The sequence below is a fragment of the Dermacentor andersoni genome, chromosome 7, assembly GCF_023375885.2.
Source record: "Dermacentor andersoni chromosome 7, qqDerAnde1_hic_scaffold, whole genome shotgun sequence".
Taxonomy (NCBI): domain Eukaryota; kingdom Metazoa; phylum Arthropoda; class Arachnida; order Ixodida; family Ixodidae; genus Dermacentor; species Dermacentor andersoni.
In genome coordinates, this window is record NC_092820.1 from 66666121 (window position 1) to 66693894 (window position 27774).

Genomic DNA, 27774 nt, shown 5'->3' on the forward strand with positions numbered 1-27774 from the left:
CCGGGTTAACCGAAGCCATGAACACCAGTGAGAAGGGTGCGATCGAGCAGAATGCATCCAATCGAGTCTCTGGGGCCATGTCACCCGACTCGACCACATCCCTGGGAACACACAGGAGCCGTAAGAAGCGCTTCCGGAAGCACAAGTTCTCCGCAGACACCCCACCCAAGGATCACACGTAAGTTCGAACTGCATGCGGAAAAGAGACAAGCACAAGCGCTGCGCCGCATATGTTACTGTTGAACGTTAGCATAAGGTGGAATGCTTTTTAAATGACCCTGTCCGTGTTTTGTGTACGATTGCCGACTTATTCAGAGAGATTTGTTATTAATTGCTACAAGATTGTTTGAGGGTCCATAATAAATTGCAAATCAAAGCGTGCTTATATGTTCTCTAGCATATCTAAGTTTTCCTGTTCTCTATGTTCTATGTTCCAAATTCTTCTATGTGACATATTTGAAAATGGTTGCTGCTCAATTAGTTTTTTCAGTCCAAGACTTGGCGAAATGTCATTTCATAGTTTTTTTTTTCACATTGACACGCTTTCAAACAAAGGAATATACACATTTGACACGCTGCAAGAAGCTTTGTTATGCGAAGCTTTCTGGCGGTAAAGTAACGGTCAATGAAGTGGCAATGAAGAGAAAGCTACGGGTGTGGCCCTTCTGCACACGTCTTACTGCGCCAAGTAGTGTGGCAGCGCCTGACCGCTGACGGTTCCTCGGAATGGGCGCTGAATCGACGAAGCTTCCACGTGGAATTGTTTCGCGTTTCACCAAACGCGGAATAGAGCCGCCGAACAACTTCAGCCCTCAGTGGTTTGTTTTGTCTTATTTAGCTATTATAAATAAGGTGTTAGTACATCTCTACCTCAGATTGAAGTAACACCAATGAAAATGTGGGATTTTTTTTTAGAAGCGCTTTTTCTTGTTCGCGCTTTGTTCCCCTAGCTATACCTTCATTGTTACAGAAAGTATCCGCGAGTATAGCATTCTATCTAGCATCGCGTGATGTTCCTCAATGCGTTGCTAGGTGGACCGCTGTGTTTGGATAAGGCGAATGGTGGCGCCTGTGACGCAAGTGCATGCAGAAAGGCGGCGGCAATCGTTACGACGATCGTGTGACAACGAAGGCACGATTTCGACATCGACCCGCCGTGGTAGGTTAGTGGCGATGACGTCCCGATTCTTAGATGGCAGCCGTGGGTTGATTCCCTGACGTGCCGGCCGCTTTCAGATGGCGATGAAATAGAGGTTTACTTATATTTTGGCGCACGATAAAGAAGCCTAGGTGGTAAAACTGAAACTCGTAGTTCCTCACGACGGAGTGTCTGAAAATCATATCGCCGTTTTGGCAAGCAAAACCCCTGAGCTTAATTCCCAATTCATTTAGGCTACTGTGCATCAACGGGAGTTTATGATGTCGACAGTTACGTTTATATCGGTAGTGAGTGGGTGTGAGCTCGGGGAACATGGTCTATGACGCCATTTGGGAGTATCTCTTGTAGAATTGTGCGTACGTATGAGCATATGCTTGCGGTGTGTACAAATACTGCGACAGAATTTGTAGTGTGAAGGAAAAACGAAACGCTATAGCGGTTCGACCCGGGGCGAGTATGAAGCTAGTACAATAGCAAACAAGTTCAACTAAGCGTTAGTCACTACGAGGAATGGACTGGGAAATGTCAGCCGATCCCGAAGGCAGTGCAGCCTAATCGCGTGTTTCGAAGTACTAGCTGCCGCCGGAGAAGAAATGCGCGAAAATGCCAAGGGGCGTACGCACCAAAGGTCTCGAAGAGCTTTACCCGTAGCAACATTTTTTTGGCTATTAGGCAAAAGCTACGAGGGCGGAACCTCTGCGCATATATTCGCGCGCGAACTAGTTCAGAAGAGCTTGCCAATAGTTTCAGTACCCTTTGCATCGATGTAAAATAGGGCTTCTGCTTAATGAAGGCAGGAACAGGAAACTCGGATTAAAGTTCTGCAGCAAATAGTTGTTAATGGATAGCCCGTATGTGTCGAGTTCGGAACAGAGCAAAGCAGCCTGCGTCGGTGCCCCGAAGCGACCCTATTACATCAGCGTCGGTGGAAGCGCGCAATCGACACCAGCGTCGCTAAAGCCAGCACAGAACGTGCTCATTCTTTTGTACACGGAGCTTGTGGTTTCCTGAAGCCTTTGCCTGGGTATCCGCGTAGAAGTTGAACCATTTGTGTTGTGTCCTCCGACAGCCATTTGTTGCTGAAATTCTCGTCAGTCTCTCAGTAGAGCTAAAGCTAACATGTTAGAGATAAAGTCACGAATATTCACCAGAAGTCACTGGGGCTTTCTGGCCGTTGGACAATGTGTAAAACTTGAAACTTGCTATGGTTTCAGATTTGCGGAGACTTTATACGTCAAACTAAAGAATACAATAAAATATCGGTAGCTGACCAGTGAGCGTTACGTATAGTTCCAAATTACGTGGTGCAGAAAACACAACAATTATGTTTTTATTTTCCACGTATAGATACAAACCAAATTGCGGGTCTACTACCAGCAGCGGTGCCCCAGATGCTCTCCGGACCCGTTTTATCTTCATAGCCAAGAGAGGTCGTTCGCGGGTATGGTTGGTTTTTGAGACGAGAGAAATGTGCGAGCAATCGCGGCATAATGGTCAGAGTATTGGCTGGAAGTCCGCCGTTGCATCCTACTGTCTGGGCCAAGTATCACCACCATCAGCTTACGTTTTATGTCAACTGCAGGACGAACGCCTTTCAGATTCAGTTTAAGATTTATTGGTTCCAAAAAAAGAAGTAATTACATGACAAATATACAGATGAAGGTGCAAAGTGAAAGAACTGTAGTGGGACCCTCGGTTAATAACAACAATGATGGTGATATCAATAGTCAGCAAATTAGCGCTATTATAAACAACATCTACAGATCAAATACATCATTAGGCATGTCATTTACAATCAAACACGAAAAAGCACGTTATAAAAGAAAGTCGGAAAAAGCATGGATGAAATACAAGAAATGACATGTGAGATAAAAGTCAAAGGTACACCGCCAGATCGTAGTTAAGTTATCGCAGGAAATGATGCTTAAGGTGATTTTTAAATAAAAATTGCAAGAGAAGTACAGGATTTTATGGTTGATGGTAATTCATTCCAAAGAGAAATTGCAGCGAAGGAAGATGTTTTTTTGCCGTAATTGGTATGAACCATGGGTAACAAGAAATTGTTGTTAGCTGCAAATCTGGTCATATTTTTATTCTGCAAAAGGTCAACTGCAATGAACGGAAACGTAAGGTTATTATGAAGCAACTTGTGGAGTAAGACGAGTATGTTAAACTGGAACAAATTATTAATAGGCAAGATGTTATACGCTCGATGTAACAAAGAGGCATTGGATTGCAGGGAGCGAGAAGTGATAATGCGTATTGACCGATTTTGGATATGTTGAATTGATGATAAGTGACAAGCGTACGTGTTGCCCCATGAAACAATGCCGTAATTAATGTGACTATGAATGAACGCATAATACAGCGCTAGCAGAGCCTTAAGAGAAAAAAAAGGGCGAGCTTTGATTAATGCACGTATACCAAACGCAGTCTTGTGCTTGAGATGTTGGAAGTGAGAGCGAAATGCAAGGTTAGGGTCAAGATGTATGCCAAGAAAAGTGACGTCGGTGCTAATGGGAACTGAATGAATTCCAAGCTTTACTTCAGGTATAGAAGTTACGGCCCTTTGAGCACTTTTGAATAACATAAATTTAGTTTTTAAAGGATTAAAAACTAAGTAATTGTTGCTACACCATTTTATAATGTTACTTAATGCAATATTTAACTTAGAAGTAGGAGTAGCAACATATTTGTCAGATGAAGATATGGTTGTGTCATCTGCGTATAAAATGCAATGAACGTAGTTGGTGGAGTTAGGAGAATCCGGAAGATGATTAATATATAAAAGGAAAAGAAAAGGGCCCAGAACTGATCCCTGTCGTACACCTTGGTTAATACAGTTCGTTACTGAGAAAGTATTTGCTGCATGTACTGTGTATGGCCGGTCAAGCAAATAATTTTTTAAGAATCTTAGCGCAGGACCAGTTATACCATAAGAGTCAAGTTTATTAAGCAGGACTTGATGGTTAACCGTGTCATAAGCTTTACTGAAGTCTAGAAATACAGACCCGACTAAGTTTCCCGAATCAATACATTTTGTTATGTAGTCAGTTAGAGATAGAACAGCTAGATTCGTGGAACTTCCAGGGCGGAAACCAAATTGATTGTTCTTTAGCAATTTAAACTTTGTTAAGTAGTTATTCAGACGTTTAACAAATAATTTCTCAATGAGTTTACTAAGGCAGGAAAGAATTGTAATTGGTCGGTAATTATTACCTGTGTGTTTGTCGCCTTTTTTAAAAATAGGAATAATCTTGGCATTTTTTTTTAAAATGAAGGCAATACACCTTCTTTAAACATAGGTTGATAATATTACAGAGCGTGTCGCAAACTAAATGCGCAACCAGTTTTAAATGCCTGACACAAATATTGTCTAAGCCAGGCCCTGTATTTTTAAGGTTAGCAATCGTGGAGCACACTTCATTTGGTGTAGCTGGTAACAAGAAGAATGATTGTGCCGTGCGGCTCAAAGTATTATGCAACTGCGCATGTATGTTGTTATTAGTGTAAACAGAAGAAAAGTAGTCCGAAAAAGCATTAGCAATTTCGTTGGGCTCAGAAACAGGGAGACCATTGTAATTTATTTTGGTTATAGAGGCATCAACAGGCGATTTTTTAGAAAAGAGTTCAATAACTGCCATTGCTTTTTGGGGTTATCCTTCTGATCAAATTTATTTTCGTAGTACTTTTTTTTCGCCTGTTTAAGTAAAACATTCAGTAATTTACAGTAGCTACTATAGCGTCTAGATAGTCCAGTATTAAAGGGCTGACGTTTAGTCTTCTTGTACATGTTTTCCTTCTTTCTTAAACTTTCTAGAAAACCATCCGTCATGCATGGGTTGCGCGGATATTTACACTTTTTCGCACATTTTACATTACGTGTGTTAGTCAAAACGGCCAATAAAAATAAAGTGCAGAATTTGTTTAGTGCTTCTTCGCGATCAGACATAGATATAATTGGCGACCAATCAGTTTCACTGATGGCTTCAATAAAGGTATCTGCACTAAAGACGGAAGTAAAGTAGCTATTATCGCTCTCATGTATTTCATCGTTAAATGTGAGAAAAACAGGAAAATGTTCGGTTATGTCGGTATTAATAACCCCGGAGCAAGGCGATGGTGATATGTTAGATAACACGTGATCAATAAGCGTACTGCTCGCACGAGAGGCTACTCTAGTTGGGCAGTCAATGAGTGATTCAAAACCGAATCCAGCAAAACAATCTCTGTAAGTTGTGTACGAGGTAGCTTCAGTGTCAAGTAAGTTAATATTAACATCACCTACAATCACCACATCCTTATTTTCAAAAGCTAGCTTGGACAATACTGCATCAAGAGAAAGCAAGAAATCGTTAAGGGAAGATGGCGGTGAGCGACAAATGCAACCAAGGGTCAAGTTCTTATTGTTATTAAGGAATGACCGGTCGACGTCTATCCACACGGACTCACTATGATTCACGTTAACTGCCAGATCAAATCTGCGAGCGTAGATGACAGCTTGTGAAACAAAAATGGCGGCGCCACCATGACTGTTAGTTGGACGATCACAATACTCGGGTCGATAAGATGGAAAACCGCTCATGTTGTTGTCGGAATCAGAAAGCCAAGTCTCCGATATGCAGATAAAAGTGAAAACATGGTGAAGTGAGGCAATGAAGTTAATTATTACATCTATGTTCTTACGAAGGCTACGAACATTGAAGTGAATGAATGATCGTTTATTTGCGGTAAGACGAGATTTTACGTCAATGGGGTAGAGCAAGGCCATGAAAGAAAGGGAAAAAAATGTTTACAGTGAATGACGTGAAACTTCGAAGGTCGGACTCATTGATAATGCGATAGACCCTGCTATCATCAGTTTTGCGGGCTTTTATCTGGCAGTTTTCTGTCCATAAGTATTTCCACTTATTTTCTTTTTTGAGTGCCAGCGCCTTCGAGAACATCTTCTTGTTATCAGTGGTCAAGTGGTCATTTACATAGACAGGCGTGCTAGTGCCACCTGTGAAACCAATGTGGTCAGTGCGAAGCCTAGCTCTTCTTGCCTTCCTGATGAACTCGCTTTTCTTATCGCGTGAGCAGAAGCGAGCAATGATGCTCTTCTCATTTGACTTAGAGGCAACATGGTGAGCCGTGTCGATATCAGCGGATCAGAGAGGGCACTCGATAGCATCGCCAATTCGCTTCAGAATGACCCCGCAGTCTTCACCCTGCGATGTAGAGATTCCCTTAATTTCTACATTATTCATTCTCGAATACTGCTCTAAATCAGCCACATTTCTTTCGAGTGCTTCGTTACGTGACAAGAGCGCCTTGTTTGAGGTTACGAGTTCTTCCTGTTTTAGTTTTATCGTGTCTAGTTTCTTGTTCATGAACTGAACAATTTCACACGATCCTTTCTTAACGATCTCCCATTACCCCCGTCTCGTCAGAGCTGATTCCAATTTGCGCCTGCAAATTTCCTTACTTCCTCAGCCCACCAAATTTTTCTGCCATCCTAGACTGTGGTTCCCTTCTTCTGGCCCCGAATCTGTAACTGTTGTGGTCCACCGGTGATTAAGTGGTCTTCACACCTCGATTTCTTTTTATTAATGCCGACAAGAATATTAGCCATCGCCGTTTTCTCTCTGACCTACACCGCTCTCTTACTGTCACTTAACGTTACGCTTAAAATTTTTCGTTCCATCGCTTTTTTCGCGGTCCGGAACTTGTGCACGAACTTTTTTGTGAACTTCCAATATTTTGCCCCTGTATATGCCTTTTTAAACGAGGCGAGACGGGAAACAGAAATACATACACCTAATTATCGCAGCTTGCCTTGAATGAGGCAAACAATGCTATGTCATCAAAATTCTTGTGCACAGAAACAAGGGCCCGACGCGCATGAACGGTAGTTTAGTGGTACATTATTTAGTATCTCGAAAATTTTTATTTCGTCGCAAACTTATGTCAAATACACAATGCGCTTTAAAAACAATGCAAACCTTGTTTGGAACTCGGTGATGTTGGAGGCGGTGCGCGATTATCTGCACAATTCATGCAGATACTAAATTCTTTAGTTTAAGTATGACCTTGTGTTCTCGGACCCATAAAGTTGTGATTATGAGAGCATAACAATATTGAAGTCGTAATAAAGGTCGATTTATTAAAGGAAAAAAAATAAATTATGTGGTCTTACGCGCCAAAACAACGATCTGATTATGAGGCACGCCGCAGCGGGGGACTCAGGAAAATTTGACCAGATAGGTCTCTTTAACGTGCACCTAAATCTAAGCACACAGATGCTTTCGCATTTCGCCCCTATTGAAATGCGGCCGCCGTGAAAGGGATTCGACCCCATGACCTCGTGCTTAGCAGCCCAACACCATAGCCACGACTTATTCAAGGAGCATTCGCACGAGACTTTCCACTTGTCATGTTCTTTGTCAAGTTGTAGCTGAAGCCTTTTAAACAGTAAAAGCAATACAGGCCACTGACCTAACGCTATCTCAATTTTACTGCATTTTGTTTAAACAAGCCATTATTGGTTTGAGGAACTGAGAGGGTAATGCGCAATAACGTCACGGTGCATTTAATCGTTTCATTCTGGCAATCCTTACTGAGTAAAACACGTGACCGCTGTCGGAGCAATCGTGCACAGCACTATCGCTTATTTTTTATGAGCAAAGTCAGACCAAGCCTTACTGCTATACACAACGTTAGAAAACTTAGCTTGTGTCATGACAACGTCGACGTGGGCCAGCTCTACGAGGCTAACTTTACTATCACACTGAAATATTCATAAACGTTTCCTAACCCCAATACATGTCCAGTGTCATCTTTTTACGCATAAAAAAGGCGTAGAATAGTTTCAGGACATTTGAAAACATAGGTGTTCGCACTGAATTAAAGCGAACGCAAACAGATATTGCACCTATTCGTATTCAGGTACTCAGTTTAGAGTGTTAGCTATCATTTGGGAATGCACCCAGGTCCTCGGAGTTTGGTGGTGCATCTCCCGCACGAAAGTCGAAAAAGTCCAAGTGGCCGCGCAAGGCCACCGGCGACCTCTCACCACAGGAGCAGCCGGAGCCGGCCACACCTTCCCGACCGCCACCAGAGAGCCCTCTGGCAGCAGCTCCCGAACGGGCTCAGGTCGAGCCTTCAAAATTTGCTCAGGACGATGTGGCGCGACCAGGGGCGTCAAGTCCGCTGATGTCATTCCCGCCAATTGGAGCAGTAAGAATACGTCTTTCTGTATTTTCTTCGTATACAGCTGGTCTTTCTCTCTTTATTAACAATAATAATTTGTTATTTTATATGAAATAATTTCTAAGGGTGCACAATCTACTCGTAAAATACAATAGAGGCAGTAATATTTCGCGTGACAACACTTCATGCCCCATTTTGAGGCACACAGCAGCAAACAGCAGAGATGAAACTTGCCTCCTCGTATACAAAACATATCACCGCGCGATGTCGCGCTCCAATGTCCTAGGGCCCCCGTGACGCAGTTGTTATCGTGTTTCCGTTTTTTTGTGTGTTGGTCCGGCAGGTTCCACATCATTCGATGCTTGTCAGTCACAACGGAGTGACTGTGTGCACTGTGAAGTTATTTCGGTTGTGCGTGTCCATAAATGAATACTTGTCTGAGAATCGCTCCGGTATTATTCCTGCGACGATTGTTGACTGACTGCACACGCCACCGCTGCACTTGATTTTTTTTTATTGTGATAGCAATTAGATGGACACTCCAAGTGCATTTTGCCGCCGTCACCGTCGTCGGGATCTGTATCAAGTCCAAGCGCGATAACATCGTCACCTGGCGCCGTATGCCGTATGTGCGCGGGAAAGCGTGCGAATGTAATTCGACCATGGAGGCTGAACCTTGCGCGAGCAAGGGAGGAAAGTGGGGAGGAGGCGATAGAATGAATGTGCCGTTTACTGTCGCGCGCAAGGCGCCGGGGGAGAATAGGGGAGGGGGGGGGGGGGGGCGTTCTACATTGGCGGTGGCTGCATATGGCGTAGCCGCCCTGGCGCTAGCTTCCAAGCTATCTGCGGTCAGTACAGTTTTGGTGCACCGATGGCTAAGTGCTTCGTCCGCGCTCTGCTCTCCCCGCTTAGGTCGCGTTGAAACGAAAGGCAGCACGAAGGTCAATTCGCTCGCTGCTTTTGCCACGATTTCTCATTTGAGCGTTTTGACAGCGAATGCGTGCGGTCATCGAGTGATATGTGCTCGTGTTTGCAAGTGCGCGCATGACACCATGCTCATTAATTTAATTAGTAAGCGAATGTTTACAAGTTCATACAGCCAATAAAACTACGGTCCTTAATTCATGTAGCTGTCTAGTTATTGGCTAGAATCAGTGCTTCGCCTTTCGGGGGAAAACTGCGACTTTCTTACTGCGCAGATGTTCACCCCAATTAAGCTTGTTTCGAACTCTCGACTGCTGCAGCAGAAAATGTAGCGGCATACTGAGCCATCATGCATTTTAAACACATATTGTGCATAACATAAAGCAATTTGATCATTTAAATTATTTTGTAATAATATAAGTAGTACAAGACAATACTACACATTCTTGCTGCTTTGACAAACTCTGTCGTAGATCTGCCTGCAACGTGAAGGCGTGGGTCGCCTTATGCACTCAGGGTTTTGATACCTAAAATACCCATTCCGTTCCTTCAAAGATTAATCGTGCCCAACGGTGAGTGCGTGATGCAGCACTTCGAAAGTAGCCCTGACCATTTTTATGATACCGGAGCCTACGTTCTTTGGGACAGACCTAAAGAAGTACGCCATCACTTCAATAACGATTTCTTAGCGAAGTCGCGGGAAAGAGTTCACGAGCAAACACCTTATTAGCGGCAGAGCGTCATTCAAATTACGCGTAAAATGGAACAATTAACCAAGCAGCAGGCGCATTTGACGCGTACTCCCGAATTACAATAGTTCAGTGCCACTACACTCTGTGAAGTTGGATGACCAGCGAAGCTACGTGGACCCCTTAATGGCCAAATGTTCATTGCCGTGCGTCAGACGCCGTAGGCACATAAATGGAAGGCGGGGAGCGAGTACTCGCTCCTCCACGATGCTGAGCCATGGAAGGTGATGAGGCACTCGCCGGTATACATACCCATTTATTGTTGCAAGACGCGGCGCGGCGCATTTTACTACTGAATCCAGGCACCGATAACAGACACGCAATTCACCGGACTCTGAGGGCACACACTGCCTCACCATAGCCAAGGCGATCGTGCGTTGGTCGACGTGGAGCAGTGCACTAATGTCTGCGAGGTCATTCGAAATCCACGAGCGGTCAACATAGCGCAGGCCACACAAAATTAGTTGCGCACAAACGCCCTCTGAAACCTGGCCGTTGCTCCTGTGAAACGTTCCAAGTTTGAGGGATTGGGGCCTCGTGGATGGTTAGCATTTCTTTCCGCCTCGCGCTCCTGGTGGTCAGCACGCTCGCGGCACCGCCACCACGGGAGAGCTTTGGAAGGAATGGAAAGGAGACACGTAAGCGCTTGGAACTGCGACAATGACTGCGAATGTAGACATGGCCGACGCGGGTCAAAGTGTAGTACCTGTTTTTACAAGCTTAATATCTTGTATGGGTTCTATTTGGAGCGAAGATATTAAACTTATTTTCGCAAGTTGGCGGAGTGCTTAAAGCCTGCTTCACCTACGCCGCGGCTCAGCCCGCGGATTGGCACACGTGTGGGGAAAGAGAAAGGAAGAGAAAACATTTATTTCTTACGAGTTGGGGAAACTTGCTCGTAGGGTGCAGCCCTTAGTTAAGAGGAAGCTTTAGCTCGAGTGCCCCTATCTAAATACATGTAAAAGGAGAATTCGTTTTTCTCGCCAACCACTGCACCAAATTTGACGATGTTTGTTGCATTTAAAATACAAACTTAAAATCTAGTGACTGTTGGTTTCGAATTTTTTAGTTAGGTCGTCAATTTTTTATTAAAAATTGGCAAAAATCGAAAATTTTCAAAAAACGAAACTATCAAGTTTACAACTCCGTAACTAAACAACTAAAAATGATAATACAATTCTGTGAATTGCATCTAATAGTACATCTAAAGCGGACAAAATTGATATGTGACACATGAAAATAAAAAAATTTTATCATAGGGAAATACAACTTTTGCAAAACCGTTGTAACCAACGTAACAAATTCACGTAAGATGCAAAATGACACATTGATTTTGTCCGCTTTGAATGATCGAATGGATGCCGTTTACAGAACCGCGATATCAGTTTTTGATGCAGAGCTATGAATTTGTAAACTTCGTGCTTCTATTTTTTTCAAACGGTCAAATATTTGAAAATCGTTTTAAGAAAATTCAAGCCCTAAATCGAAATTCCGCTTTCAACAGTCACTAGAATTTAACTTTCTCTTTCAAATGCAACAAATTTCATCAAAATCGGTCCAGGGGTTATCTCATAAAAACGTTTTTGCGTTTTACATGTATTTGAATAGGCCGCGTCGGAGTTGGGCCCGAGCTAAAGCTTCCTCTTAAGGGCCCCATTTACTCGCGCCCCTCCGCGTGCCCGCCGGATCAGCCGTCGCTACTCATGCGGGTCTGAGTTGGTCAGCGCAGCCTTCCAAAGAGGAAGGTGAACACGGGGTGGAAGGGGTGAAGATCAAAGACACAAGGAAATGAATTAGCTTGAAGCTGTCGCCACGCGACGGTTCTTTTGGGTAAAGAAATTATATAGTGGTGTAAATTCTTGATCTACACGGCTTGATAGACCCACGCAATTTTATCCAGAACCTAGCCATATAGAGCTTCGTTGTAAAATCTCCTCTCGCGTGCAAGGCGGAAATAAACAATTACTACTTCTAAAGCCTGTTACCTAGGTTTATGAAAGACGATGGTACAGCCAAACTCCGTAACTATATCTAAAACATAAACATGTTTGACAGGTCGCATTCACCAGCAAAATGATAACAAATACAAAACAAGGTGCGATACCATTCTAGTAATTATTTTATTACCGTTCATGGAAGCCTCAGTATCTGTGCGGCCTGTGCAAAATAATGGTCGTTGCCGTCGGCAAATTAGATATCGCACGCGGGGATGACTTTGCCTTCTACTGCACTTAGGAACTCAAATATTTTTCGGGCTCGGCAATATTCTATACGTGTTTCTGCGTTGTTACGCGGAGACAATCGCTAAATTTGTTGCTATAATTTTTCTTGTGTGGCTAACGGCTGGCGAATTTCCTGATGACTGAAGGATAGCCCGAGTAGTTCTCATTTAAAAAAAAAAAGGCCGCTAGTCCTAGATAAATGCCGTCCAACATCCTGATTTGAACTTGAGAGCTTATCGTGTCAAAGAACATCAACGAATTCTAAAACGAGCATTCCTTTCTAACAAGGTTCCAGCGCGGCTTCGGGCAAAGCCACTTAACAGCTGCGCAGTTAATTGCAGTTGTACACATAACAACATTATCTCTTGACAACAATGGCCAGACTAACATGGTCTTTATATATTTCAGCAAAGCATTCAACTGTGTATCGCACGACCACTTATTATTTATATTGAGGAATATAAACTTTTCATCAATAGCCTAGGGCGCTACCAGGTAAAGCTATTCCCATCGGTTTTCATTCCAATATCGTGACGTTAAATTTAGGCACACGCCGAGGCAAGCACCGGGCGGTGACCCGCGAGGTCGGACATGCCAATGAGATGCTGCGCTCGTTTATAGGAGCTCGCATTTGTTTCCTAGTAAAGCGAATAGCATTGTCAACCTTGATGGGTTTTTCTTGTCTAATTGTCTGACAAGCCGTGCGGAGCACGCTATAGTGGAGAGGGTTTTGGCTTGAGCTGGGCTAGCGGCGTGAGCGAAGGTAACCGGATTTGGAGGGTATAGCGCCAGCCTCTGTAACATGCCCCCCTTTTCTCTTCGCTTTCGGTGGGTGGCAGAAAATCGCAGTGGCGTGCAACGGAAGGCTAAAAATACCGCTAACATGGATCCTGATCGAAAAAGAGCTGGTAATGCGATGTCGTATACGTGCTGAAAGGGCCCTCAACCATATTCTGTGACGCAGAAATTTTACAGCGAAGCTGTTAAACTTTTAGTTGGTCAGTATTTTTCGTGCCATCGACTGTGGGCAAAAATGTCGGTCAATCCCGCAGGTCGCGCAATACCGGGTCGAACCGCTACTGAGATGAAGCAAGCTTCAAGAACTCAGCAATGTGAAGCAAAGATTGCAAGCATTCTTTGGAATCATTTATACAAGACAGGGAATAGCATTCGTGTCAATAAACAACAAGCACAAAACAAGTATCCGAACAACACAAATGATGCTAAGGCGTTAGTGATAACAATGCCAAGCGCGTAGCGCTTCCAAAATACGTTTCCCGGTAAAGGTTACTGTTGCAGAAGGTGCCGCGACGATAGCTGTTTACGACGTGGAGAGTGACGTCACTAACCTTTCGCATATAAAAGACCCAGCCTAGCGGCTTATTTTATTATTGGTGCAGCACCGCTATGGGTAGGCAAAGCATAGGCAGGGCTCCAGAGGAGCAGCGTGAATACGATGACCGGCAAAGGGGAAAAAGAGGCAACACAACCAGCGGCGGCGTGCTGTCAAATTTACCATTACTACCATTACTTTAAATTGTTGTTACTACCATTACTCTGAAGCCGTAAAGCATTGCATATCCCCCGCAGCGGTTGTAGTGGTAGTTAACTACCACCACTCAACAGCTTCACTGAACACCCATTGTCGCGGGGCCAGTATGGCGAGTAATACATTTTTACACGGAAATAAATACGTTCCTCCCGGCATCTCCTGGTAGCCAGCGCCAGAGCGATGGGTGGGCAGCCATCCTCTATTCATTTCAGAACAGGGCAGTTTCCTGCTATTCCGAAAGCAATTTCGTGTTTTTCGGCATAATAATGCATATTTCATGCATACGCGGAAGTTCGACGTGGTGAGTTGTCGCGCTTTTGTAACGTCACCTGGCAGACAGGCGAAATGGGCTTATTCCGAAATCCTTTGACCAGTAGCGGATGATTGATGGGAAAACAAGGGGTAGAATCGGAGATAATTCATTTCTTTTTCTTTGGTGTAATCATGCATAATTAGTGTGTACACGTCATATCAGTTCAGGAGTTTTCGCGGTTTTCTTGACGCCGGTAACAGAGAATCGAAGTCGGTTCGGCCCGGGTAAATTTCACCAATCGTGAATAGCTGATTGCAGCCATGGAGTGGGAACGTTTGGAGTAGCTCTACGTTAGAGTGCACCTACATTGCTGCATATTTCACAAACCAAAAATTGTTTGTTGAAATGGGAGGGTAACACTCGGACTGTCACGCAATAACAACTTCACCTAGGGCACGGGTTCAAATTTTGGCTACCGCGGCCGCATTTCGATGCGGATGAAATGCAGAAATGGCTGATGTATCGTGCATTTGATGCACGTTAAACAACTCCGGGCGGTCAAAATTATTGCGGAGCCCGCCACTACGGCGTGCCTCATAATTATAACGCGGTTTTGGCACGTAAAGTCCCAGAATTATTTTACCATATATTTACAGTAGAGAATAATGTGCAGAGAATGCCAATTCACCGATATTTCGTACGACGCATGCTTCGTGTTTGCTTTTCAATGCGCGAATATTCTTTCGTCGGAATGAAACAAACAGACGTCGTTGTTTGACACGCATAGGTTCGCAGTGTTTAGAACTATAGACCCCGTAGCTTCCCTTGAAGTTCGCGGGATGTGTTGCGGCTCAATTCATGCGTTATTTGTGGCAACGGATGGCGCACTTTTTCTTGGAAATTATCGATGGGAAGGGCGAAAGGATGTCGCAGTGGAGAAGTGGTTTGTACAAGTTTGTATGCTTCTGTCATGTGGCACTGCAGAAAGCAAAGAACAACAGAACGTTACGAATTGATGCGACCTCCAAACGAAATAAATTCAATAAAGCTTGAATCATCTGGGGCCAAAAAAAAAAAAAACCGACACAACTAGCAAGCCAGCTGCAAATGTGCAAAGCTAGAAATATATGTACGAGAAACAAGTAGAAGGACTGCAGCTTGGTCGGGCTAAAACCCACTTTGCCTATTTTGTTAAACATTTCCAACTCGCTATATGTGCATGGTAATTGTGGCTATAAGAATCATAGCGTGGTTGGTAAACACCGGTCTCTTCTTGCGTTCTCAACAGTGCGACTTATATAAAAAAATATTTTCCATCATTGCAACGCGTTTTATTCAATATATCCAGGCAGAGGGCGTACAATCGCCTGAGAGGATGGCCGGGGCCTTACCGTTCAATGAAGAGAGAAGCCAGACAAAGTAAGAGGCATACAAAATCTTGCTTGCATTTCTTTCTTTCTTTCTTTCTTTCTTTCTTTCTTTCTTTCTTTCCTTCTTTCTTTCTTTCTTTCTTCATTTATTTATTTATTTATTTATTTATTTATTTATTTATTTATTTATTTATTACACGCACAAACATTTCATTATACGAGATTCGCACAATCTGTATGGTCGCATAGCCAATGGCTAGTACGGGGCTCATTTCAAAATATACTTATACGATACTATTGCAAAATAATGCTAGTAAAGAGTTTCAAATACATTAACAAGGAATTCAAAAAATACAACAATTTGCAATAAATACAGGAATAATGAGTAATAGTAGTACATGGATTTCCAAAATGAAAGCTTATTGTATATGTATTATTATTAGTCTTTTCGAAAAGTTAGCCAAGAGAGCAGGAAAATTGCAACTCTTCGCAATAAACACAAGAAATACCTGATGAAATAATAGTTGTACATGGTTTAACAAAAAGAGAACACAAGAATCAGTATAAGAAGCAGGGAGAATAATTTTGGAAATAATACTTTTTTGTTGCCCTGACCAATTTCTGTGAGTTCTTTATATATGCGGAATACCATTCTATACATCCGCTCCAGCATACTGTAGCAGTCGTTTACCATAGGCGTTTTTTTATTGGCGGGATATTTAAGTTACCAAAGTTTGGTTCGTAGCGTGGCGTTGTAGGGTGTAGAGTAACAAAATAGGGAATGACTCGTTGTATCTTATAACATTCTTAATACATGTGGCTAATCGTAATTCCCGTATGAAATAAAAGGCACGATTTTTAGCATAGAAAACAGGGGTTTGTTTGGTACATAGTATCGCGAGAAGGTTATCGTACGTGTAGCTCGTTTTTGCAACCGTCGTACAGGTTCAAGGAAGGAGTTATATGTCGAACCCCAAGAATATACACAGTACAAAAGGTGGCAGTTCACTAGAGCAAAGTATAAATACGAAGTGTTGAAACCTCAAAGTATTCACGAGCTTGCACGAGGGCATAACTTGAAGCTAATTTATAGTAGACAGCATCTAGCTGAAGCTGCTAACTTAAGCAGCTGTCCAGAAGGACACCTAGGTAGGAGAACGAGTCGGTACGATTGAGGGAGCAATTATTAATACGTAGAATTATATCATTAAGGGGAGGAGTAGTATTTCGTGAATGGAATAGGATACATTTAGTTTTAATAGGATTAATGGTACGCTTCTTAGTAGTAAACCAATCAGCAATTTTGGCTAGATCAGTATTCATTTTTCTTCTATATCTGAAATATTTTCTCCAGTTATAATAAGGTTGGTGTGGTCAGCATGCATGAGCATTTCGGCAGTGGTTAGTACTTGTGCTAAGTCATTTATGTATAGGAAGTCAAGCAACGGACCTAATACCGAACCTTGTGGCACACCTGTTCGTATGAACTGAAGAGAAGAAGTAATGTTGTTAGTGATTACCATTTGTTGACGAGCTTTAAGGTAACTCTATATGAAATGCCACATATTGTTGCGGAAGACATATTTACGTAACTTATAGAGTAAGATTTTGTGGTCTACGGTATCAAATGCTTTCTTGAAGTAAAAAAAAACTGCGACAGCGATTTTGTTCTCTTGAAGGGCGGTATTTAATGTTCCACTCAGACTGAACACTGCTGTGTTTGTAGAACGCAAAGGTCGGAACCTATGTTCATGCGGACATAACACGTGATATTTGTTCAAAAATAAATCCATGTGTCCTGCGATATTTTTTTTTCAAAAATATTGTTAAGCACACTCAGTACAGATATCGGGTGGTAGCAAGAAGGGTCAGACCTGTCCCCCTCCTTATAAGTATGGGTAACTTTGGCTATTTTAAATGTCAATGGATATTTTCCAGCCCGTAGTCAGTGGTTGCATAGATCGCGTAATATGCGTCTGAATGCATCAATATTATCTTTTATAACGTGCGCTGGAATCTCGTCCTGGCCCGGCGCATTAGTGATTACCAGCTTACTCATAATAGACAGAATTTCATAACGCACTATAATATTGATAACGAAACTATTGGTCGTGGTAATAGGTTCGTAAGAAGCTTTGTTAAGACGAGGCAGCGTTTTAGCCACTAAGGGACCAACATTTGTAAAGTAAGTTATCAGGTACAATTCTTGCCTTGCGAGTATGTACAGTTGCTTCGTTCATTGTTTGACAAGTTTTCCTAGAATTACCAGCAGCTTGTTCAATAAGGTTGGAGTAATATTATTTTTTACATTTACGCGACATAGTTACAGATATATTACGGGCAGTTTTGTACTCAATTATAAGATGGGCATTATGCTTATCACGTTCACATTTAAGATACCAATAGTTTTTTTCCCTTAAGCGTATTTATTAAATTCATGGTAATCCACGGGGAAATTGGCATCTCGTATGTACGCCTATTGATGATAGTTTTGGAATTTTTAACGGAGTCTATAATAACATTAAATAAATTAGTAACTTCTTGGTATACGTCGTCACGATAAACCTTGTGCCGAGTTGTTGAAAGTAAAAAGTTACGAACCTTTGAATAATCAATTCTGTAAGCTGTTCTGTGGCCCGCATGGCATACCATAGACGCTTGTTCTAACGTGCGAAAGGTTGGTATGAGATCGGTGACAGGCTCGTCAGAAACGCGTGCTGTTATGTCAGTAGAAATATTAGTGAGCACATAATCTAAAATGGTATCTGATGTGCCAGTCACCCGCGTAGGCATAGTGAATGAATTACGAAAATTATATGATTTTATTAGGCAAGTACATTCTTTGTGGCTAGCGCTCAAGACATCAATGTTTATATCGCCAAGAATTACAACCTGAGTACGGCCAGTCCTTGTCAGGGCTGAAAGAATTTCCTCAAGTTTGTCAAGAAAACAGCTAGTGACTGTGTTTGGTGGCCGATAAATCACACCGAGAACAACAGAGGATTCGATCTGTAGAAAGAGTGCTTCAATATACGTTATGAAGCATGTGAATTCAGACAGTTTAGGTAAGGGGAGTTTGTTCTTGACGAAAAGGGCAACACCTGCTCCGCGGGAATTAGATGCACGTGGCTGCAATATCAGTTCATAGCCAGGTATGGTAACTGTTTCTTCCTTTCTGAGCCACGTTTAGTGGGTGCAATAACGTCATAATGTTTATTATGCTGCGAAATAAAGGAGAGAAGAAGATTAAGGTTTTTCTTACACTGCGGACGTTTCAGTCGAAAAACGTAAAATTTCTTTTGGGGTTGGATTTGCGAACTTCAGCTATTGCATGCTTAGTTTATTTCGCTAAGGTCCTCCATAGATGACACGTGTTGTACTCGAGAGTTTTCGCTTTTACGCTATAATATCTATCCGTCGGTCACCCTTGCAAACTTCTAGTCCTTCTCTCGATTTGCCTGTATGGCTTTACCCAGCAAAACTTTGTTCTCTGCACATAAATGTTCGTTCAGGAATATCGGCGTGTTATTTTAATAACGAAGCATTGAACTATTGAGTCAGTGCTTTTTGGCTGCCCTTAAGCTATCTCTGGAGGTCCTTGAAAAATCTTACGACAATATTAGCGGGCGTGCTGCCTTTTGCGGGAACACGATGTGCGGCGTGAATGTCGTGCGCGGAGTGTTCAACACAGGCGTTTGGCAACCTTTTCGATTGTGTCACGCATGTTTTCGTTTTCCGTAAGCGGAACCCCCTTCAATTCGACATTGTTCCTCCTTCCATACTGTTTTAATTCAGTAAGTTCTTTCTCCTGACTTCTTTTAGTTCACTGCTTAATTTCCTGTTTTCTTGCTGGTGCTCAAGGTTTACTTTTGTTACTTGTGCGAGTTCTCGTCGCAGCGACTCGATTTTCTCCTTTAGGCTTCAATACAACATATATATATATATATATATATATAGATATATATATATATATATATATATATATATATATATATATATATATATATATATATATATATATATATATACATATATATAAATATATAAACGAGAAGAAAGGGGCTTAACCGAGGGACCCGATTCTTATTAGTCATATCATAAGAAGCCAACAAACACTGGCACCAAGGACAACATGGGGGAAATTACTTGTGCTTAATTAATGAAATAAAGAAACGATAAATTAATCGAAATTAAAGTGCATAAAAACAACTTGCCGCAGGTGGGAACCGAACCCAAAACCTTCGCACTTCGCGTGCGATGCTCTACCAATTGAGCTACCGCGGCGCCGTTTTCCCATCCACTTTCTTGGGTATTTATGTGTCCTAGTAGATCCCTGGGAGTGTCCCATGTTGTCCTTGGTTTCAGTGTTTGTTGGCTTCTTATTGCTATATATATATTTTTAATTCGACATGATGTTTGAATAATGGTGCAAATGTGTGTCTGGGCAGGAAGCCTACGTTTATTTTTTTTCTGAGTCGCTTAGAACACGCTCACAGAGGAGATTCCGGCGTCTATACCGACGCGAAATCCAATTCTCCGATGCAGGGATCCGCAGAAAGGGCCTTTTCACACCGATCGATTCCAGGCGGAACTTTTCGCCGCTGCCACTGGAATCGCTCTCCGCAGACCAATCAGAACGCGAATCAGTAGAGCAGGCAGGACCCACTACCACCGCGGTATTCGTCTCTTCTTCGACAAATACCCCCGCGCCTCTTGATGCACAGCCGAAAGTCTGCTTGCCAGGAGTTTCAGTGGTACAGCTTCTTCTCAGAGATGAGATTTGCGAATCAATTGCAAAAAAAAAAAAAAAAGCGGGAGGCACTGATGATATTTTTGAAATGTGGCACGCAAACGACACGAACAGTGTAGCATAGCACATCGATCTATGTCAGGGTTAGGAGGAGCTGCACAAACAGCGTGCCATGATTCGTCATATTGTCTCGAACGGCGAGAACTCTCGGTGCATGACTGTCCTCTCTGATCCACCAGCACTGCTTAGGCACATCAAGGCATTTGTGCGAAAGGAACTTGCTCCTCAGCTTTCGCTGGTGCCTTTTGGTCAGAAGAATAAAAATGGGTTATTTCCCATACGGCAGACATTGTCAAATCCTGACTGAAAGCTTACAATTATCATTGAAAAGGAAGGTGTACAATCAATGCAGTTTCCCAGTGGTTACATATGGGGCACAGACGTGGACACTGACAAAGAAGCTTGAGAACAAGTTAAAGACCACGCAAAGAGCGATGGAACGAAGATTGCTGGGCATAACGTTGAAACAAAGAGAACGGTTTGGATTAGAGAGCAAACGGGTATAGACGATATTATAACTGACATCAAGAGAACAAAATGGAGCTGGGCAGGTCATGTAATGCGCCAGTTAGATAACCGTTGGACCATTAGGGTAACCGAATGGCTACCAAGAGAAGGGAAACGCAGTAGAGGGCGGCAGAAGACTAGGTGGAACGATGAAATTAGTAAATTTGCGGGCGCTAGTTGGAATCGGTTGGCGCAAGACAGGTTTAATTAGAGATCGCACCGAGAGGTCTTCGTCCTTGCAGTGGGCATAAAACAGGATGATGATAACTATTATTATTATTATTATTATTATTATTATTATTATTATTATTATTATTATTATTATTATTATTATTATTATGAGCCACATTCACGACATACATTGTTCGTGCCTTCGCCTGTTCGGCACAAGAGTGAAAAGATTACCGAGGCTCTACCAGGGACTCGTAAGCGTACTCTGTGTGGCAACGGCGACGATGCCGTTTACAGGCATGGCCTTCCGAACAACAAATGCACAGGGTATTCAGCCGTTAGCAGCTTGTACGGCTCATAAGGTAATCCAAGACGTTTTGTACGCAATTGAGTTTATAATACGGCAGATTGTGGGTCTGGGCCAGTTGGTGATTCATGGTTTCGAAAGCTACCGCAAGGAACACACGAGACGAAGAAAGGGACAACACGAAGCGGTAGTTCTGTCCCTTTCTTCATATCGTGTGTTCCTTGCGGTAACCTCCTAAATCACAAATTATTTTACCGCGCTCCTGCTCACACTACATCATCCTTGATAGGGACTTCCTCTCATGACACAAAACGGCTGGGCTGAGGTCGAACACTCTCCTTTACGCAAGATCTCTTTTGACGATTGTAGAGGACCACTCGCAGAATAGGTCACTGCGGAATGGACCCGCCTACCCCCCCACACCGCTGTTAATTTACCTGTGTCTTACGACAGTCTATTTTACGCAACTGTTTCCTTCGCCCTTCTGAGTCATTCCTAGCTAGAAAGATTATTGATGCCGTTCACGAATTTCGACTTTTTACCTTCGGGCTGATATTAGTAAACATTTGATGTGCAACCTTCTCTACTTTACGCTCACATTTCTTCGTGGTGTCTCGGCTGCGTCGAAGTTATCGAATCCACCGACATCATTGACATGGCAGACAGCTCTTCCCCGGAGACCTGAGCGCTTTTTCTGCTTCAGACGTGCATTTATTTCACAGGCGTCTTCAGTCACCAGATTACTTACGACGTTACAGCGGTTTAGCGCCTGCTGCGTCTCGCTATCCTGAATCGATTTCGCCCGTCTTTCCACCAAAACCACCCTCATTCATATGCACATCGACTGCAAAGCACCGCGTGGACACGCGTTCTCATTTCCCGCTCTGGCAACGACCCTACACTATTTCTCGGAGTGAGCGTCATGGGATCAGTGAGCATGCCGACGACATGCTTCTACGTCAAATTGTGAAGCCTTCTCATAATCTTTATGTCTCCCATGAGATGCTTTATAAAAATAAAGATTGCTCTATTTGTTTTGTTTTGACAGTCGCCGCCTTAATAAGGTAAGACAAAAATATTTATACCGTCTACCGTATATTGATGACGCCTTCTTGTGCGCAGGAGGGTCTAAATTCTTTTCGCCATACGATTGCGCTCTGGATATTGACAGGTGCTAATAGCTGATGCCGACCGCCTAAAGCAACGTTTATATCTCTCGACTTAGTTTAGTTTATTATGATGCCGGTAAGGTTTGGCAATGAACCCGCCACATTTGAGCCAAAAATGGACACTATTCTGCGTGGCTTATAATGGTGAACGTGTCTATGCTCCCTCGAAGACGATATTGTTGCCCTGGCTCCAGAGTTCACGACTTCTCTTGGCAGCCTTAGACCTGTTCTGGCGTGCCTAACCTATTCCGAGCTTCAATGGAAATTGAAGAAGTGCCAACGTGCCGCTTGGCAAGCAACGATGCTCTGCCCCGTCGTGTCTACGCGCAGTATATATTCTAACCATGTGAAACTAGGCGCCATTACTGACTTTCCCAGACACAAATCATGAAGAATTTCGCACTTTTGTTAGGCTGTGCTCGTTTCTTTGCCGATGTAATATCCATTTCATGGGAAATAAAGTCCTCTACCAGAACTTCTGCGCGGCTTCAGTGACGTGTCATTGACGACTCCTGCCGGCAACGAGACGTTCACGACTTTCCGACGTCTCCCAGCCTCGTCCCCAATCTTGCGTCACTTCAACCCTACAGCCCCTACAGAGGCACATACAGACGCAAGCGACGTAGACCTCGACTCCGTCCTGACCCACCGAGAACCTGGCTACGGGGAATATGTTTGGGCGTATGCCAGCCGCGGTTTGACTATAGTGGAAACCAACTACGGTGTCACAGAAAAATCATGAGCCATTCAACTCTGTAGAGGCGCATGACAAGCGAAGCGATTTAGCACACGTCACAGAGGCGATGCAGAGTTTTAAACAAAGGTACGAACTCATTTACCGTGATTTTTTTATACGTTCGCGTGGACCACTAGACCAGAGGAGGTGGAGGAAACGGAACGCCGTAACCGACGGCACCACCACAACGGGGAGTGGAAGGAAAGTAGATACGCAAGTGCTTGGAACGCGGACAAATAAAGGATGGTGTGAACGTCGACGTAGCTGACGCGGGCCGAAGTGCAGTATACGTTCTGATCAGCTTAATATCTTATACCGTTTCTATTTGAAACCAAGATGTTAAACTTACTTTTGCAAGAAGGTGGTTTTGCAAGAACTAGCGCTACAGAAAGGTCCATGATGCCCACGCTCTGCCACCTGTTTACTCTCCCGGAGATTTAGTCTGGCTGACAGCTTCCAACCACCCTGCTCACCTGTCTTCGCCACATATACCCCAGTATGAAGGACCATACAAGATTTGTCAACTTAGGTTGCTGAAGAACTGCAGCATCGAACCCCTCACGCCCCTTTTTGATCTTTATCACAGCGCGCGCAGCATTATTTTCGTAGCCTGGCTCATTCTCTATCACAATTACTTGTTTCCACAGATGGAGTCGCCGGGATTGCCCATTTTCCTACCGGGGGCGATTGTGATGAAGAGCAGGAGTGCCAACAGACACTGCATTTCCAATGCCACAAAGATGAGGCTGACGTCTCAATTAGCAGATAGCACGTTGCGTGCAGCTATTGCTCCACTATAAGTATTCATTAGATCTCGTCATACTGCAAACACCTTGTGGAATATTGATCTTCCAGAGTAAATCACGAAATCCGAACGGAACTCTCAGGGCAGGACGGGTATCTAGAGTTGGAAGTCCAGTGCTTATACATGTGCATTTTTTTTCTGTGTTTCTGGCTTGGCTTGTTAGAACACTGTCAGTGACTCAAATAGGACCAGCTGAGTGTGTTGTTCGCATGTAATATGATGAATGTGTGGTGCGATGAAACCAGAAAATTCGCCGATGCTAGTTGGAATCGGTTGGCGCAGGATAGGGGTAATCGGAGATCGCAGGGAGAGGCCTTTGTCCTTGCAGTGTACATAAATAGGCTGATGATGATGATGAGGATGACTACGACGAATATGTGGAATGACCTAACGCATGCAGAGTAATCTGGTTCCTGTACTAGTAAAGCTGGAGTATAATAAGTGAAAATGTCTTGAACGCGTGGCTTATTGCATTGTTGGCAACTTCTGACCAAGTTGTTTTTTACTATTTGACTTGGATTCTCATGCAGCGAAACACAGCCGTTACACATAGCGATGTTTGAACATGTTGTGATTGTTACGCAGGATCGTCCTACCCATAATTATAGCTGTGGCCATTCTAGGCGTTATCGCAGCCCTCATCTTTACCATGGTTGTACGTGGACACCGCGGTTTCAAGCAGGCCTATGTGGGAGGCACTGGAGTCGCAAGCAGCACGATTATGCCAGTGAAAACCAACGCTTCCTCCATGTTTCCATGAAAGGCTATTGCGCGTGAAGTCTCGCCCGAATAGCATACATGGTAGCATTGCAGACAAAAGTGGACATCAGACTGTTTCTCGTGATGTTTCTCTGATGCCTCTGTGTTGTTTACTCGCATTTCGCCAAAGTAATGAGAACATTTTATAGAAACGCAGGAATGCTTATTCTGAAAAAGATAACTGTTCACCTCTTGTTTAGCGCCTCCACTCTTTAAAAGACCGAAGCAGTTACTACCTAGTATTATACTATTTGCTACCTTAGTGTAATTGCAGTAGGTAACGATAGAGTTTGTAACATTATTTCAATTCCTTCATTGTATATACAGTGAAGGCCCGAAGGTATTACGCAAGGAGGGTACAAATACAGGTTAGCACAACGGGTTTCCAGAAGGCAAAAAATAAACAGAAGTGATGACAGTACTTATACTAGAGTAAGTATGTATTTATGCATTTCACTATGTTCTTAACACATACAAAATAGATTTGCTGAATAAACAAGGTAGGTCGCAACTACTGTTAAGTCTCGGCTACCAATTCCAAACGCAGTTAGGACAAACGGGGCCAAAGTTTTAGTCTATAATACATATGTCGGACCCAATGCGGAATACACCACAGCTGATCCGATATACGCAGCAGATGTGAGCACCTTCGTATTAGATGGTGCTAACTGCGCTTGGAATTGGTAGACGAGGCACAGTAGTAAGTGTGACTAACGCGACCACCTTCTTAAGTAATCTTATTGACTACATCGTTACAAAATTCAGCTATATTAAGGTAACAAATGGTGGGACACAATGCAGGAACTACTACAATCTGTTACTAAAGTACATATGTTCATCAGTGAACTTATCCATGCGTACTTACGAAGCTTACAAAGTGCAGGTATGCATAGATACGATACTAAAAAAAAAAAAAAACTTCCCCCACTCGCTATAGTACTACCAACTTGCACCTTCAAAACTTCGAAGCTGTATAACGGAGTTCTCACACCCTTCGGGAATCCGAAGGGCTGGTTGGCGTTGCCCGAAATCCCAAAAAGACTTTGCAAACGCCCCATCACTATATCCCGTGCAATTTCTTCGCTACACTCGACCGTTTAGGTGCTCGCTTCGATATATGTGAGATTACTATATTCGTACTTTTCTCTGTGTCGAACGCCATGTTGCTGCATGCTGCTTTGGCCCTACAAATGCCGGCGTGTGGCGGCCCGTTCCGACTGTCTCAAGTAATGCGCTGCTGGCTCTTGGTGAATGCTCATCAGCGAGGCCAGCGCCCAGCTGCGCATTCTCACCGATATCTTAGTCAAAGCTCCGCTTCGCTTCCTGGCTGGGACGGATGCTGCGTTACTGAATTACATTTGCTATCGATCACGCAACGACAGTGTGCCCCGCCGTTCATTGTCGCCTTCACGTAAAGCGTGGTTGAACCCCCGCCATAAGCTTAGCTGTAAAATATGTAGTGCATGCGAAAAAAAAATTAAATTATGGGGTTTTACGTGCCAAAACCACTTTCTGATTATGAGGCACGCCGTAGTGGAGGACTCCGGAAATTTCGACCACCTGGGGTTCTTTAACGTGCACCTAAATCTAAGTACACGGGTGTTTTCGCATTTCGCCCCCATCGAAATGCGGCCGCCGTGGCCGGGATTCGATCCCGCGACCTCGTGCTCAGCAGCCTAACACCATAGCCACTGAGCAACCACGGCGGGTTGTGCATGCGAAAAGAGTGTGTCCACTATGCAAAATGCACACTCAGGCGCAGACAGACAGTATTACGGCCTTAGCGAGGACCAAACCTACAGCGCGATGAAACACGTCGCCTCCTTTCCTGCTGGCCATTCGAATGTCCACATCAGAGGAAGGTGCACTGACATGGCGAGACCATAAACAAACTGAAACCACTTCGATAAAGGTAACAGATGATCATCGAGCCAGCGTCCGCTTAGTCCTGCCAGGCGATAGCCTGTATCAATGAAATTTGTGGTACGGAAGCATTGCCGACTTTCTCATTCGGAACGAAGACGGCACCACCGCTGAGGATGTGCGCCACGTTTATAGTTACTGCGGCCCGTTGTGTGAACTTTATTTCCTCAGACATCGAGGTTGTCGCTGTATTCAGTAGCCGAAGAAGAAGAAGAAAAGACTTTAGTAAAAAATAGTCCTGCAGTTCTTGATGTGGTGGCCTCAGGTGACGGCTCGAAGTTCTTGGACTCGAGCGGCATCTTTGGCTTGCCGGATGGCCCAGAGCTGGTCTGTCAGCTCTGAACTTCTGATAGCCGAATACGATGCCGGTAACTACGATGGCTTTGTTATTCTTTAAACCGACAACGCTTCTTATTATTTAAGCCCCTGTTGTGCAAGAGAAATGCCGGTATCCCTATAGCTGCTGTGTGAATGCAACATAATGCGAATACTTTTGAAACTTCAGCGAATCACTGTGTAAAATATTACACAGTGAAGGGAGCCGTTAAAGGACCATTAGCTTACTCCCAGTATTATATAAAATGTTCACCAAGAATATATCCAACAGAATAAAAGCAATACTCAACTTTAGTCAACCAAGGGAACAGGCTTTCTTCGGGAAGGGATACTATACAATGGATCTCATCCATGTCAATAGTGAGGTCATCGAGAAATCCGCAAAGTGCAATAAGCCAGCCTCTCTACATGGCTTTCATAGATTACGAAAAAGCATTTCATTCAGTAGAGATACCAGCAGTCATAGAGGCATTGCGTAATCAAGGAGTACAGACCGCTTACGTAAATACCCTGGAAAATATCTACAGAGATTCCACGGCTATCTTAATTCTACAGGAAAAGTAGGAAGTTACCTATAAAGAAAGAGGTCTGACAAGAACACAATCTCTCCAATGCTATTCACTGCGTGCTTGGAGGAAGTATTCAACTTATTAAACTGGGAAGTTTTAGGAGTAAGGATCGACGGCGAATACCTCAGCAACCTTCGGTTTGCCGATGACATTGTTCTGTTCAGCGACAGTGCAGACTAGTTACAACAAATGATTGAGGGCTTTAACAGGGAGAGTGTAAGAGTGTGGTTAAAGATTAAGATGCGGAAGACAAAGATAATTA

General features: G+C 43.5%; 1 protein-coding gene and 1 pseudogene across 1 annotated transcript; both read left to right on the top strand.

Annotated features, from left to right (window-relative positions):
- On the top strand, positions 1 to 26150 carry LOC129380233 (uncharacterized). Its single transcript, XM_055072827.2, has 4 exons — positions 1 to 178; positions 8131 to 8377; positions 15399 to 15469; positions 24511 to 26150. The coding sequence occupies exons 1-4, from the start codon at positions 18 to 20 to the stop codon at positions 24683 to 24685; spliced, it is 654 nt and encodes a 217-aa protein (XP_054928802.1). The 5' UTR covers positions 1 to 17; the 3' UTR covers positions 24686 to 26150.
- Positions 10684 to 10865, top strand: LOC126535027 (U2 spliceosomal RNA; annotated as a pseudogene).
- Positions 26151 to 27774: the final 1624 nt, after the last annotated feature.

Bases quoted from the DNA above. Each gene is read 5' to 3' on its own strand.
- LOC129380233 (XM_055072827.2), top strand. From the start codon at position 18: ATGAACACCAGTGAGAAGGGTGCGATCGAGCAGAATGCATCCAATCGA. The intron at 8,378-15,398 runs GTAAGAATACGT...CAATATATCCAG, and splicing joins CATTCCCGCCAATTGGAGCA to GCAGAGGGCGTACAATCGCC. The intron at 15,470-24,510 runs GTAAGAGGCATA...ATTGTTACGCAG, and splicing joins GAAGAGAGAAGCCAGACAAA to GATCGTCCTACCCATAATTA.